Source organism: Bacillus rossius, chromosome 1 (genome assembly GCF_032445375.1).
Source record: "Bacillus rossius redtenbacheri isolate Brsri chromosome 1, Brsri_v3, whole genome shotgun sequence".
Taxonomy (NCBI): domain Eukaryota; kingdom Metazoa; phylum Arthropoda; class Insecta; order Phasmatodea; family Bacillidae; genus Bacillus; species Bacillus rossius.
In genome coordinates this window covers 295,419,103-295,434,400 of record NC_086330.1, presented here as the reverse complement: position 1 = coordinate 295,434,400, position 15,298 = coordinate 295,419,103, and the positions used below count along the sequence as shown (strand labels likewise).

Below are 15,298 nucleotides of genomic sequence, written 5' to 3'. Positions count from 1 at the left end.
GGCCTATGTCTAATTTTTTTTTCATTTTAGGTGTCACATTTTTTTATATAAACATGTAAAAGATATTTTAACTTATGATGTCATAACTTATCTTGTATGCGAATAAGATTAATTTGTTTTCACATTTGTTTTTTCTTTGTGCATATAACTTGTAATCGCATGTTATCGAGATATTTGTGTGCGGTTTAGTATGTATCAGTTGTGCCCTGTACATTTGAATACATAGCCTACTGTAACATAAAACTAAGTTGTGTACTTATGCAATAAATTTTATCAATAATTCAGTGCATTTTTTGTGCAAGTTTATAAGATTGTAGTATTGAAATATGACAATTAATTTAACAGGCTACATTGTGCATTCACTGGCAAGGTTGTGTGCTAAATTTTACGTTTTTAGTTATTATTATTATTGTTGTTGTTGTTGTTGTTGAATCATCCTGCACAACCACCCCCAGGTATTTGTACTTATCCGCTTCACCAATTTTTTTCCCCACCCCAATTGTATGTCTCCTTAACCTGCATTTGGAAAAGAACTGCCACATCCATTAGGAAGGTACAAAATTGCATGTATGTTCACTGTTTATTTATATTTTTCATTTAAACGATGCTTAAGGACAATAGCATGTAATTGAATTCCTTGAAACTTGAGTAGACTAACTAAAGTATGCATGCTTTCTTACACAATTCTAATTTACACTTGAGGTGGTAAATTTAACCATTACATACGTCGCATTAACGAACTGTAACTAAACGTTTCTAAAATAAGCAAAGACGTTTTAAACCATTAGACAAGTTTCACGTTTTGGAACTATAATCTAACAAATAAAGATACATTCACTTCTTTGCATTCCACGAGCCACGACTCGCAGGATTTGGAACTATTTCTATACTATAATTCATTAAACAATTTTTTTGAAGGGTTCATGCTCAACAGCCCACGAACCTCATGTGTTCATGTCACGAACGTCATTAACCTAAACAAAATATATCATATTTGTTTATATCTTGACTGTTTGGAAACGCGCATGCGCACTTTTAAGAGTAGTTCCAGTGTTTGACGTAGCTAGAAACTGGCGCTGCTGTTACCACTGGAGAAGAAGAATGAGGACCCAACATTTAGCATTGAGTTACCTCTCTTTCCGTAGGGTTAATGCTCGTTGGGTACATCTAGAGCGTGCTCATTGCTACTCTGCGTCACATGCGAGTCGAATAGGCCCAGTTTCAAGGCTCTGTAGTGTACAGTCACACCTAAAAATTGCGTTAGCTACTGAGCGAAGTTTATTAACAGACAATTGTTTGGCACACTTATGTATTTTGTGTTCTTCCATCTACATGTATGGTGTTCCTCTGTCTCGATGTGTAATCAGTAGTCGATGGTGTTTCTCCGTGTCTATGTGTAAACCGTAGTCTATTGTCTAGCTCCGTCTCTATGTGTAATCAGTAGTCTATGACGTGAGCTCCATCTGTAAGTGTAATCAGTAGTCTATGGAATGTGCTCCCGAGGGCATAGCTGTGCGCTTGTTTATCGCCCAGCTGCTCTGGCGCGGGGGCGTGCCGCGCTGGGCGGGCAGTCGCGACCCGGTTGTCGACAAGCGAGCATCTCATATCTGCCCAGCAGCAGGTGAGTCGCAGGCATGGCGTTTGGAATTTTAAAAATACGGCATGCCGTGGGGTATCTGTGGGAATTTTCTACCACACCATAAACATATTGCAAGTCCCTAAACATTGAAATATTGGTGATTGACCAGGCTTCGAGGTTGTTGATTTGTATGAATGATAAATTTTGTCCTTAAAGCATTTACTTTCATAAAATGCCGTCCTTTAAAACTGTTTCCAAAATTCAAACTCTACACTTCACCCGGGCAATGTTATGGTTGTCTTGTAAAAGTGGCGCAGGCCATCAGTTAGATAATCAGGGGATTTCCACGTATGCTTGATTATATTCTAAAAGGGGCCAGAGGGTTTTTTTCAGCTTAATTATGTGCCATATTGGTTAGACACTCAAAACATTGGCCAAAGTGTAGTGTTTGCATTGTATAAATAGTTTTAAATTGCTTATTTTTTTATGAAAGTGATTGTCTTTAACTACGGATATTACTAACCATCACCAGACGTTATCAAGCACTATTTCCACAATGTGTTGGGCGGAACAATATGGCGATGGCGACTGCGTCACAGCATGCCGTCTCCATGGTAACAACGCAGTAGGTAATGCACGCGTGCACTTGCGCAGCCGACGGCGACTCGGGACCATGGAGTGCGCGAACAGCCCCACTGCGCCGCTGTTAGCGCTGAAGAGCGACCTCTTCTGCGACTACGACGCCTCGGCGCTGCCGCAAGGCCACGACGCCAACGGCACGGCGGTGTTCGTGCGGCTGGTCCTCCAGTTCCTGCAGTTCGTGAGTCTGCCTTTACCTCGAGAGCCATTACCGCGTTGAGCGCGGAGCGCAACAGTCACGTCACCTTGGCTCTCGGCATACGGCATTTGGTGGGAGTCATTTTGTGAATGGAACGGAAGTTGCATGGAAAACAAATATGTAATCATGGTGTTGCCATCTGTGGTGGATGGCGCGAACCAAAGCCAAAGGTAAACGTCATAGTATTAACTGTTTAATGAATTTTAACAGGATAAGCAGTATTATAATGAAATTCCTTCTAGGAAATCAAATCCAAAGACGGGGTTTGGTATTTTCCCAAGTCTTTCTTCGCTTTTATGGTTGTAGTTTCTTTAAATAATTTACAATTTCGGTCTGATAAACAAATGATTTGATAGTCAACGTAGCTTATCCCATTGTTCGCGAATTATAGCGGCATGTGCGGAAACTACGTGTGATTCGCGTCAAGAAATATAGGTACTTTAAAACTCAATTTGTGTATATATTTATTGTGTTCGGCATTTTTTTAAAGAATTATACGTTAAATTTTGTGTTCGAGTTCTGTATTATTATACGATTATTTTTCAACAAGAGAACACGTGAATTTGCTTGTTACCGAGGTTAGATGTTACCATGCGCGTAGATCCCGGGAGGGGGGGAAGAGGGACCTGGGCCCCTCCTGAAATTACGAAGCGTCTCACTGAGGGGGCCCGCTTGCGCTTGAAAAAGCACTGTGAAACGGGTTTGATGTCGAAACTATGTTTTATTGAAAAACTTGTATATATGTGTGTGTGTTTTCTGCTTATTGTATGCGTATATGCCCAAATATGGACAGTGTACAACATAAAAGTACAGTATACAGAAATGACTTGTTTCTGTTAACCCCGCGTGTAAAACTCGAGACAACCCCCCCCCCCCACCGGATATATCCAAGGGCCCCCCTTGCGAATCCTCCAGATTTGCGCCCTTGGATGTCACAAATCACCGGCGAGTGATGAAAGACTCGCTACATTTTTCCCCCTGCAATAACTAAAACTAAGTGTGTTTGCAGGAGTGGTCCGGGTTAGGGAGGAACCTAGGTGCGTCTCGTGCCGAAGACTATACGCCTAGTCATGCTGGTGATCAGCCATGCAGGGAGAGGGTCGCATGCATCATGTGCTTAGATTCACCGACCCTGATCAGCCCTAACCTTTTCCAAATTTCGCCACTTACTCTTGCAACTTCGAGGTCGGAATTTCGAGAATCCGTGCATTTTCACGATTTCACAATATTTCATATAAACTTTCTTTGAATGATTCTCGCGTTGGGGAGGATGTAAGACATTGTTTTGGACACATTTCATTGTTGGTTGACACTGTAAGTCGTATGTAAAACATAAAAAACAGACAAAGAAAGATGAATACACAAACAAACACAAAACAAGCCATAATCAGCCCATGTCACTATTAAATGCACAGAGAGCACAGAGAATTTCGTGGAAGGAATTAGTCGAAACAGCACCAAAGCACGGACAAACACAGTGGGCACACAAAGATGAGACTGTTGCTTGGAAACCAGTAATACAAACAACTAAAAACCTTGGTCAACACAGTGACACACAGAGGAAACCGACCATAATACTTTACAGATATTTTGACACTGTTCTGATGAATTTTTTCCACGAAATTCTCTGTGCCGCCAGTACATTTAACATATGCTGTTTTTGGGCTTGCTTTCTGTGTGTTCTGTATTAATCTTCTTTTGTTTATTCTCAGATTTTCTCTGTGACATACAGTGTATTAATTATGTTTTAAATGTTAAATGTTGCTAATCTTACCCAACCAACCTATCATATTAGTTCCGAGAGAAGTTTTTTAATGTGATCTATAATTATTTTCTTTTACAATAGCCAGAAAAAATTCTGAAGCTGCCCAAACTCTGATTACACTCGTATTTCTGACTCTGTGTCCGATAGTGCTTGGAATGCACTTGAAGAGTCAGTAAAGCAACAAAATTCCCACTAAGTTTTACAGAAGGTCTGTAACTTACTGTAACTGTAATTTAAAAAAAAAATGGGTAGCGAATCTGATTCCTTTTTTTAAATTTTTTTTTAAAGCAACTTCAGTTACGATTGTATGTGTGTATTGTATTTTTTTTTTCACTCTTCTCGTTCTTTACAAGTTTATATGTAGGTACATTATATAATTATTTCTTTAAAAATTTTCTTAACAATGTTAATTACGTGAACTTATAGTATACAAATTACCGAAATAGTAATTATGTTTGGGCACAATAGTTAACATAATACAAATTATGTAAATTATAACGCTGATAATTATGTGTAATTAGATAATACTAAAACAATGTAATAAAACATCAATGCAAGTAACTGTAGTTACAAGAAATAGACGTATATTATAATCTTACAGATTGTGATTACACGCCTGTAGGCTATACAATTCAAAACCACATATATAGGTATGTATATGTATGTATAACAGTATAGGACTTCTAGATATGTCTTACTCTTGTTAAGTATAATGATTAAATATGTACACTGATCACATGAGTGCACTAATATCTTGGCAATTTTAATAGTACCTATATAATGTTATAAGTTTCCAAATATTTGCACTATTTATAAGTTGTACATTTAATTCGTGTAGTTGGCTAATATTGTTGTTGCTTTAATTTATACTACCGCTAGATTTGCTCGGTCTTACAAGCTAGTTCAAGACTCAGGTCCAGATAATAATTTTCTGCGGGTGATTCTCGTTACATAATTGCATATTTATTTACAATGATTTTAATTGAATACTTTGGGATCAGATTTAATCAAATATGTCACAGTTATGATTATTTAAATATTTACTGTCCAATTATCGAGATTACCATTAAAAATATAGATGTGTTATGATCGAAAAAATTAATTCAGGCATGACAAGAACGATGACTACTTATCTGAACAATCCATGCCTATTTTACCTATAATCAGTAAAGTGATATCATTATCATTACTACACTTGTCATGCTTATTTGAACTTAATTAACTAATCTGTATTCTTGGTGTACAGAAAATAATCCAGTTACTCTAATTTTCAGATGACTTGATTCAACAATATGGCGCAGAAAAATCTTTCATATCCAATAAACTGACGTCGTCCAAGGCTACACTCTCCCTAAGCCCAATGTGCCTCACGCCACTGCCGACCCCAACTCCTCCCACCGACACCCTCTGTTTCAAACCTCCCGCCAACAAGTGCGCGTGTGCGTGTGTTCGGTCGCCCTGCGCGAACTATTTAGGCATGTTTTTTTTAAATAATGTAATTCTTAAATATCTGTAATATGTAATCCTTAAATCTTAATTAACTTGGAATTTGTGAAAGGTTTTAATAGTTATGTTTAACTGTCTTTAATATTAATGTACTAACGGTAAGTTCATAACTTCCTGCGGCCATGACACCCGGGGCCCGGGGCAGTCTCTTCTGTTCGCCGTGTGAGGACGCATCTCAGCAACTCTTCGACTTCAACTTTTGCTCGTAACTGATCCGTTAACATCCGCCGTCGTAACTATTTTTTAAACCTTTTTTTTAATCAACCTTCGAGGCCTACCCCGGCGGCAGACTGTATAACTTAATTAAAGCTCCCCGGAGCGTTTTGGATTAATCGGCGGACTTATACTTTCGGGACCGGGCCACGCGGTGTCCTGGTCAGCAAGAAAGCTGTACTATGGACTGTTTTCTGTGTGCGTCGTTAGTGTGCGTGTCGGCGCCAATAAAACTCAATATTCACCAGACTCGTTGCACTCAATTCCCGACCACGAGTTTCCCAGCACAGAGACGGAGGTGTTTGGGGCGCCTCAAGACCCCACCAGCAGTAACATAGCGTGCCCGTCGGCCGTGAGTGTTAGCGAGGGAAGTCGAGCCTAGCTCCACATGGGTCACGTCACGGCCCTGGGACAGAGTCGGTAGCCGGGTCCACGTGCCCATCCACGTGGTGGCACCCAAGGTATACATGTACGCCGATTCGAACCCCCCCCCCCCTTACGGCAAAACTGCTGTCTCTCGTTGCAAACTTTTGAACCAGCCACCAGAGACACAACGTAAAACTTTACCTTAGTACTAGAAAATATTAAAAACAAAAATAAACATAATATTTCAGAAACACTTACGACATAAAAAATATTTTGCATAGAAAAACTACACAATTTAACCAATTCTGTAAGCATGGTAATATGGGTCCCTAATATGTCATCTTCAAACAAAAATAAATATGTAAAATAACTATTTATTTTTATTTTTGTTGCAGTGGGAATCTGAAGACACGTTACGCCTTCACGTATGGATGGATTTCGTACGTATTTTTATGATTTAATGTGGGGGGAGGGGAACTGGGTTCGTAAGGGATAACCCAATAAAGTTTTATTACAGTTTTATTAATTACTAATATTTACATTCATTATAAATAATTGTACTTAAAAATGTTCGATCACATATGACTGGCACTTGAAAATGTTTATTCTCAAAGTCACTCAATGCATGTCACGTTCCGCAGATCGAACGCCGCCTCACTGGAGCTAGGCTCAGCAGTGGTTCGCCCCTTACCAAGTGCCTGTCCACACACACACACACAGAGTCTCGTGCCACTCATTCGCCGCACTCTCACGATGCAGTCGAACTCTGAGTCGTGCCACTCTCTAGGGGAAGGGAGGGGGGTCTCTCATCCTCTTCGCCGATGTCGATCTTCCCTTCGCTCGCAGAACTCTGGGAACTCCGGAACTGTCGCGGAACTCGGCACTCACGCGGCACTTCGCGGAACTCTCGTAGAGTCCGGCGTCACTGCTTCAGTACTGGTGGGTAGTCTTTCAGAAGCGACGAGAGCAGCAGTCGCGTGTTCACGCCACTCCGCGCGGCGGCCCGCGGAACTCCCCAAGACCGCTCAGCGATAGATAACAGCGCCGAGGCAGGACGATGCAAGAGCAGGGGGTAACGACGACCCTTGAAATCCGGCCAAGCATGCGTGGCATGCCTTACGCCTGTGGACGGCACGTGACACTGCACATGACGCCATTGGCCTGGCAGTGCCGTCAGCCAGCTCCTTTTTTAGAATGTTCTTCCAAATGTACCTCTTACTTTTTTCTATCAAATGTGCTTCCAAATGTGTTTTCTTTTTGTCGAATGTGCTTTCTTTTTTATCGAATGAGCTTTCAAATGTGCTTTCTTTATATCGAGTAGGTTTCCGAATGTACTAACTTTTTATCGAGTGTGTTTCCAAATTTGCTTCCCTTTTGTCGAATAGGCTTCCAATTGTGCTTACTTTCTATCGAGTTTGTTTACAAATATGCTTCCGTTTTGTCGAATGTTCTTCCAATTGTACTTCATTTTTTTCGAATAGGCTTCCAAATTAATACTTACTTTTTATCGAGTGTGCTTTCAAATGTGCTTCCTTTATTGAATGTGACTCCAAATGTACTGTTCTTTGTGTGCTTTCGTTTTGACGAATGTGCATCGACATATCTGTAGTCATGATATGATTGTCTTCGTGGTTGGGAGATGCCTGTTCTATACATTTGACATATACACAGCCTTTTTTAAATGTATGCTAAGTATCGAAAATAAGACATCTGGGCTACTGACTATATGTACCTAAACACCAACTGGATGGGGAAGGCCACCTACTAGATGTGCCTGGCCACCAACTGGTCGTGTTAGCATGACCAAGCGGCTTTTCGGGTCTTGTCATCTAACTGGACATGCGCTGTTGCTGACTGGACGTGCTTGGTTAATCGACCGTCATGTAGAACTGCCCTGAAAACACATGCAAAGGACTCACTTTGCCTTGTAATTAGATTGTATATATTGTTACGAATATGAGCAAGGCCGGGACACGTGCAGGTGCAGAGCTGGCTGGTGACTGCCGCATTATGATATGCACCGCGCGCGCCTGGAAGATAACAAGGATTGTCACTTTCCCCCCTCCTTCCCATCACTCCCCGCGCGACGCCCTGCCTTTGACACGTAACTGACACCGGACAGCTGGGAGTTACGTGAGTCGCCGACACGTGTTTCGAGATATTTCTACAGTCGTGTCGGCGCGAATTGGCGCGACTGGCCTCAGCCACTCTCGTGAGTTCTGGAATTGCGCCGGGGCCTATATATATGCCCGAGGACGTCAGTCAGGAGTCAGTAGTGAGTCAGTGGAGTGCAGAGAGAGAGAGAGAGAGAGAGAGAGAGAGTTCACGCGGGAGCCTTCCCGCAGCGGATCTTGCGGGGCGATAGTGTCGCGGGTGCGGCAGAGTGGCGAAGTCCTTGGACGAAAGTTCCAGGGCAGGGAGTGAGTGAGTGAGTGAGTGAGTGAGTGAGTCGAGTCGGGAGTTTTCCCACGGCGGAGTTTCCGGGCAATAGTGTCGCGGGCGCGGCGGAGTCCCGAGCGAAGTTCCGAGCGAGGCAACGAGCGGATCCTCGGCGAAGGGGAAGTGCGTCGGCGGCGGCGGAGTGCGGCGACGGAGTCCCGCGGTGGAGACCCACGAGGGGTGCTGCGGCGAGAGTTCCGCCAGAGGTGCGGCCCAGCGAGGTGTGCGGTATGTGAAAACGAGTGACTGGGGAAGCAACATTTTTAAGTGAAATTGATTAATTGCCATTTTAGAAGATTATTTGTATGTGACATAAGTAGTGGCGATAAATAAAACTGTGTGTGTGATAAAAATATTTAATTGGGCTATCCTTTACGAACCCGAGGTAAATTGTAACAATATTAAGAATTAATAATTTATTTTTTATACTTGTAGACTTATATAATACTACATTTTTATTTGTAAAATACTTTATATATTTTTAAACTTTTTGCTTTATATATTATATTTAATTAATTTTTTTTGCATTAGTCAAGAACTGAACCAAGGACAGATATCGATTTAATGAATCAAAATTTTCAGAAGTGATTTTAATAAATTTTGGAATTTTTTTCCCGATTTTATAGTTAAAAAGTTACAGATTTTCTAGATGGCGGTCAAGAAGGATACAAGATGGTGGATGCCACAGTTATAAATACTACTGCACTCTAGAGGGTAAAAATTAAACTAATATGGTGGCAGCACACACTAGCAGACAGCATGTGTACTATGTGCCACTAGTGCTCCTTCTATCGATTACTGAAAACAAGATAGCGGACCCAATATGGTTGCCATGACGTCGTATTTGCTGACGTAATATCTACATTGGCATTAGTGGTGGGAGGTCAGTCTGCCAGTGGCTTTCATGGAGAACGGTTCCATCTCCATTTTTAAACGTGAGACCTCACCGTGTTGTAGCTCCATGGCATAAACTTGCTTTTTATTTTTTAAAAAATTAATACATTTTAAATTTTTTACAATATTTTGGATGAAAATTGCGGATTTTCAAGTTGGCGGTGTGTGACGTAACTATTCAAAATTATGGAATGTTCTAGAATACAAGCTGGCGAGTGTGACATAAGCAATATTTTTATAAAATTTTTATATAAATTGAAATTAATTATTTTTAAAATTTTTATTAATACATTACAGTTACTCTCGCCACAAATAAAAACGAGGACTGGACTGGATAAAGTAACTAAACTTTCAAAGTTAGCATTTTAAAAATATTTTTTAGAACTTTTTAGGAATTTTCTGGTCAAAAATTAAAGAATTTCGTGTTTAAAGCTGTTTTGAGGAATGTTCGTTTTTTAAAAGGCAAAAATCTTTTGAGGCATTTCATTTTTAGGTTTTCGAATTTTTGATAACGAAACAGGATATTTTTTTTGAAGAGGATTTTCCGCTTGAAGTAGGGAAATTTTAAGGAATTTTTAGTCATTTTTGAGGCATTTTGAATAAATTTGACACCAAGATGTCCGCCGTGACATCACAATCCAATATGATGGCCGACACCAACGCCACCACACTCCGACTCCAGTATCAGGAGCCCCCAATATAAGTATACTACTCTTGGACAACACATCCACAAACGGAATAACCCAACGATGATATTAAACTATAAAATGGACAGTACAACAACAACAACAACAACATCAACAACATCAACAACACAGAGATGCACATGCGAACCCAGCGATATGACAAAACAGAACTTCTGGACACCACAACGACCGAACAGACGAACACAGTGGGCTTCTTAAGGCACCAGTTGCTTATTTTATGTGCTATGTTTTTTTTCCCTGATATCGCCTGATGTATTTGTTATGGGAAAGTCGGATCAGAAAGACAGACATGTAGACGACATGTAACTTTCACCAAGACTGCGTTTAATGCAACATCACTTCTTCCAAGGTACGTAATACATAAATCAGTACCACCAACTGAATATTAAACATAAAGACAAATTCCCATACACGTCAAAATTTACTAATTCCAACACCTTTCCCCAATTTTGACAACCCTAACTCAGAAAAAAATCTGTCAAATTTACAGTAGGGTACCTGTTTGGTTAAACATACACTTATTTGGTTATCTGAATAAACATACACAAGTTTTACAATATTCTCTTGTACAAGCTCGTTTATAAAATTGTATTTCACATGAATATGCTTAGATCTTTTTGTCTCAAGAGTACATGCCATTTTTATACAGGATTGATTATACTCATACATAATCATTTCAATATTCTTTAATTCTAAAAGTTCTGTCAACATATTTTTCACAAAGATACACTCTGTAGCAGCAGTAGCCAAGGCTACGTATTCAGCTTCAGTGCTGGATAGACTAACACAACTCTGTTTTTTACATTTCCATATCACATTATTACCAAATATCCTAATGAAGTAATACTTTTCCTATCAATTTTATCATTTACATAGCCTGCATCTACTTATGACTATCACATTACACACATGTTTAGGACAATACTCCTTTGTTTCGTTTAAATATCTTAGGATGTTTTTCAAATACTTAAAATGACTGTTTCCAAAACAATTCTGAAACTTACTGAAATATACAATAGGAAAACTCAAATCTGGTCGAGTACCGAGCATTACATAAATCAAACACCCAATAAGTTCTCTATACGGCACATTATTGTCACATTCATCTGAAGGTTGCAAGTCTAATTTAATTTCCATTGGCAAGTCTGAGAATTTACACTCTTTTATTTGAAATTTTTCTAATATTTTCTCAATCAATTTACATTCCCTAATAGATATACTTTCATCTGTACAAATAATTTCTAGCCCAAGGAAATTAAAAAATTCCAGTTCCCTCACTCATTTACTTCATTTCAAATTTTTCTTTTAAAGTCACTATAAGGTTTTGAATTTTTTCTTTATCATCAGAAAAAACCATTAGATCATCAACATAGACCAACATGTATAAGCCCTTCTTAAAAAACAAGCAAGGATCAGAGTTTGATCGCTTACAACCAAGTCTTAATAGTTCCTTGCTTAATCTTTCGTACCAGCATCTGGGGGATTGTTTCAGACCATACAAAGCCTTCCTTAATTTGCAAACAAGATTTTTATTCTTTTCAGACCCACAAATCCCTTCAGGAACTTTCATGAAAACTGGATCCTTTAGTTCTCCATACAAAAATGCACTTCTAACATCTAATTGGTTAATAACCCAGCCCATCTGTAATGATAGTGATAACAAAATTCTAATAGTAGGCATCCTAGCTACAGGGGCATATATTTCTTAATCTGGTTTTACTTCCTGAAAACACCCTCTGGCAACTAATCTTTCCTTCTTAATTAATTTCCCTTTTACTTCTTTTTCTGAAAAAACCCATTTGGGTCAGTCCATATCAAGTGGTCCAGCTCTGGTTGCTCGACTATTTTTAAAAAAATTCATAATTTGAGCCTTGTTAACATTATGTATTGACAGTTTAAAACTGACACAGTTAAATTTTTATTCTCACTAGTTTGATTATGGCAGCCATTTTTTTGTCATGGGGCGCGACAATTTTTACATTTACAAGGGTTCAGCTACATTGCTATATCTTGGCTCTGGTAGGCCATATCATGATGAAACAAAATCTGAGGGGTTAAGCACATTTTAAGCTACAATTCTGATGACAAAACATTTTTTTAACATCACTCAATCTTGCCAACTTTAAAGGTTGAACTTGTGCCTTAGAATTGCAAAAATTTGCATTTTCATAAATTTTTTTAAGAGTGAAGGCAGTATCTGTTGGGCTTCAAAATATTTATGGATGTGCTTATGTAATAGTAGAGTAAATACAAATTATTTGGAGTGTGAGACTTCAATACTTTTTTTTTTACAATTTTGTAAAAACCAGTTTTTTCAGATTTTTGCTTACTTTACGGCTTAATATCTCTGGTGGGCAGTTATCTAAAAATCTTAAATTTACACACAATTAAGTACTCCATGGTACATAACTCCTGTAAAAATTTAGACTTTGAGATTCAACTGGTTCGGTAGTTACAGCCTTGCCAAACTTGTGTAAAATTGCATTTTTTTTGCAACAATGAAACTATAATAAATTCTAATTATATTTTTAAAAATCTTAATACCCTAAAATTGGCATTTACTATGCAATTGAAAAGAGTTCTCCGACTAAGAACATTAAAAAAATATGCCTGAGATGTTTACCACTGTTTGGAGTGTGCAGGTCTTAACAGGCACGGACTTGCTCTAGTATGGTCTGGTATTTGTTCCATCCTGTTAGTCTGCCAGCAGCTCTGGTATAGGAAAGGTGGTTTGTGTTTCCATGAAGGTTTTTTGTTTTTCGGTATGGAGAAAGAGTGTTCAATAGGACATTTAACAAATGAACAATGCCTCAAATGTGTTTATGGTTCAGTGCAACAGGAATTGAAGAAAATCTGTGTGTTTAGTTTAGAACAGCAACAGCTAATATTTACCAGAGTTTCTAGTGATGTTAAGTCTGTATGTAAGTATCATGAGATTAAGTATCTTATTAAATATCACCATATATTTGGCCGGTATTGCAGTGATCCTTTACAAATACATAAAAAGGCAATCACAAAAGGACTTAGGGAAATACTTCCTGAACACATGTATAAAAAAACAAACTACAATTTACTGCTTGTCCCTGGTAAGTCCTTGTGTCCTACATGCTACAAAAAAATATTTGTGACAGCAAATGATGGAACAGGGGACACATGTGATTCAGACTTTATTACAGAGATTGAAAAGTTGGGAAAAGTAGACAATGTATGTACTCAATTAGGGGTTTCGCCAGCATCTAAAATAAGGAAATTGGGTTTAGATAAAAGACCACAAGCAATAGCTGACAAGATCAGTAAAGTTTCAAATGTTTTGAAAAGAAATCTTGAGGAATCTTTTGATGAAGTGATGGAAAACAGAGAAGCAAGTGAAGAGTCTGTAGAAGAGTTTGACGAATTAATCAAGAAACTGAAGGATAAATGTGCTGTTGCAGGAAAAGAAATGAAAGTGAAAATAATTAGTTTACTTCCAAATTCATGGAGTCGACTAAGAATAGCTCAAGAGTTCAATGTATCTGATCGTTTGGTAAAACTGACAAGAGACCTAGTGAAAGATCAGGGCATTCTACCAGAGTTGGGAAAGAAAAAGGGTTTTGGCATTCAATCAGAGGTGGTTACTACAGTCCGTGAATTCTATGAAAGTGATGAATACAGTCGTCTTTGTCCCGGAAAAAAAGACTGTTTATCTGTAAAAATAAATAACATGAAATGTCAAAAGCAGAAGAGGCTGGTGCTTTGCAATTTGAATGAATTGTTTGTGGAATTTAAATCTAAACATCCAGACTGTAGAATTGGAAGATCAAAATTCATTGAACTCAGACCTAAGTGGTGTGTCACAGCCGGATCATCGGGAACACACAATGTTTGTGTTTGTACTTATCATCAGAATGTTAAGCTAATGGTTGACGGTGCAAAGCTTATGAAAGATTACAAAGACCTACTTGCTATACTCGTTTGTGATATGAGTAGTTACGAGTGTATGATGGGCAAATGTGTTAAATGTCCAGGAAGTGAAGCCCTAGTATCTCTGTTTGATGAATTTGAAGAAAGTGATGCCATCCCAGACAACATAATTTTTCAACAATGGACCACAACAGATAGAGCTGAAATGATAACTGTTATTCAGCCAAAAGAAGAATTCATTCTGTCCCTTATTGAAAAACTTGATTCACTTAAAACTCATCATTTTATATCAAAGATTCAAAGTCAGCATTTGAGAGAGAAGAAGGAGAAACTTAACGAAACAGAGTGCATTGTTCTTGCAGACTTCGCAGAAAACTTTACATTTGTTATCCAAGACGAGATTCAGAGCTACCACTGGGTAAATCGCCAAGCAACTGTTCATCCTTTTGTGTATTATTACAAAGAAAACGATAAACTTCTAACCCAATGTGTTTGTGTAATCAGTGATCATTTGGACCATAACACAACAACAGTGCATACATTTCAATCTCATCTTATGAAACACTTAAAAGACACTGTTCCTTCGGTTCAACATATAATTTACTTCTCAGATGGATCATCAAGTCAGTACAAAAATAAGAAAAATTTAATTAATGTCTGTCACCACAAGAATGATTTCGGTCTTAGTGCTGAGTGGAATTTCTTCGCAACATCACATGGAAAAAATGCATGTGATGGTGTTGGAGGAACAACAAAAAGGGAAGTAACAAAGGCAGGTCTTCAAAGAACAGTCAAGGATCACATTCTTTCCCCTGAAGATATGTATATGTACTGTACACAGACTATTAAAGGTATCAAATATATATATGTTAAAGAAGAGGAAATTACCGCTCGACAAGAAGAGTTGAAACCTAGGTTCGACAACTGCCAACGGCTCCCTGGAACACGAAAATTTCACCGCTTTGTTCCTCTCACCGAGATTATAATGAGATGCTATGCAACGTCCAAATCAGAAGAGTATGAGGATCTTCCAGTTTCAACCAAGTCCATCCCCATGAATCTTCGGAACAATGACATTATCGCCTGTGTGT

General features: G+C 38.7%; 1 protein-coding gene across 1 annotated transcript in view; it reads left to right on the top strand.

The window, feature by feature from the left end:
• Window positions 1-1,575: 1,575 nt before the first annotated feature.
• LOC134527769 (neuronal acetylcholine receptor subunit alpha-10-like) overlaps window positions 1,576-15,298 on the top strand; it is a 93,721-nt gene continuing 79,998 nt past the window's right edge. The window contains exons 1-3 of the mRNA XM_063360701.1: window positions 1,576-1,621; window positions 2,234-2,399; window positions 6,663-6,707. Coding sequence (XP_063216771.1) covers window positions 2,253-2,399; window positions 6,663-6,707 — 192 coding nt within the window. The 5' untranslated portion in view covers window positions 1,576-1,621; window positions 2,234-2,252. The remainder of the gene's footprint in view (window positions 1,622-2,233; window positions 2,400-6,662; window positions 6,708-15,298) is intronic.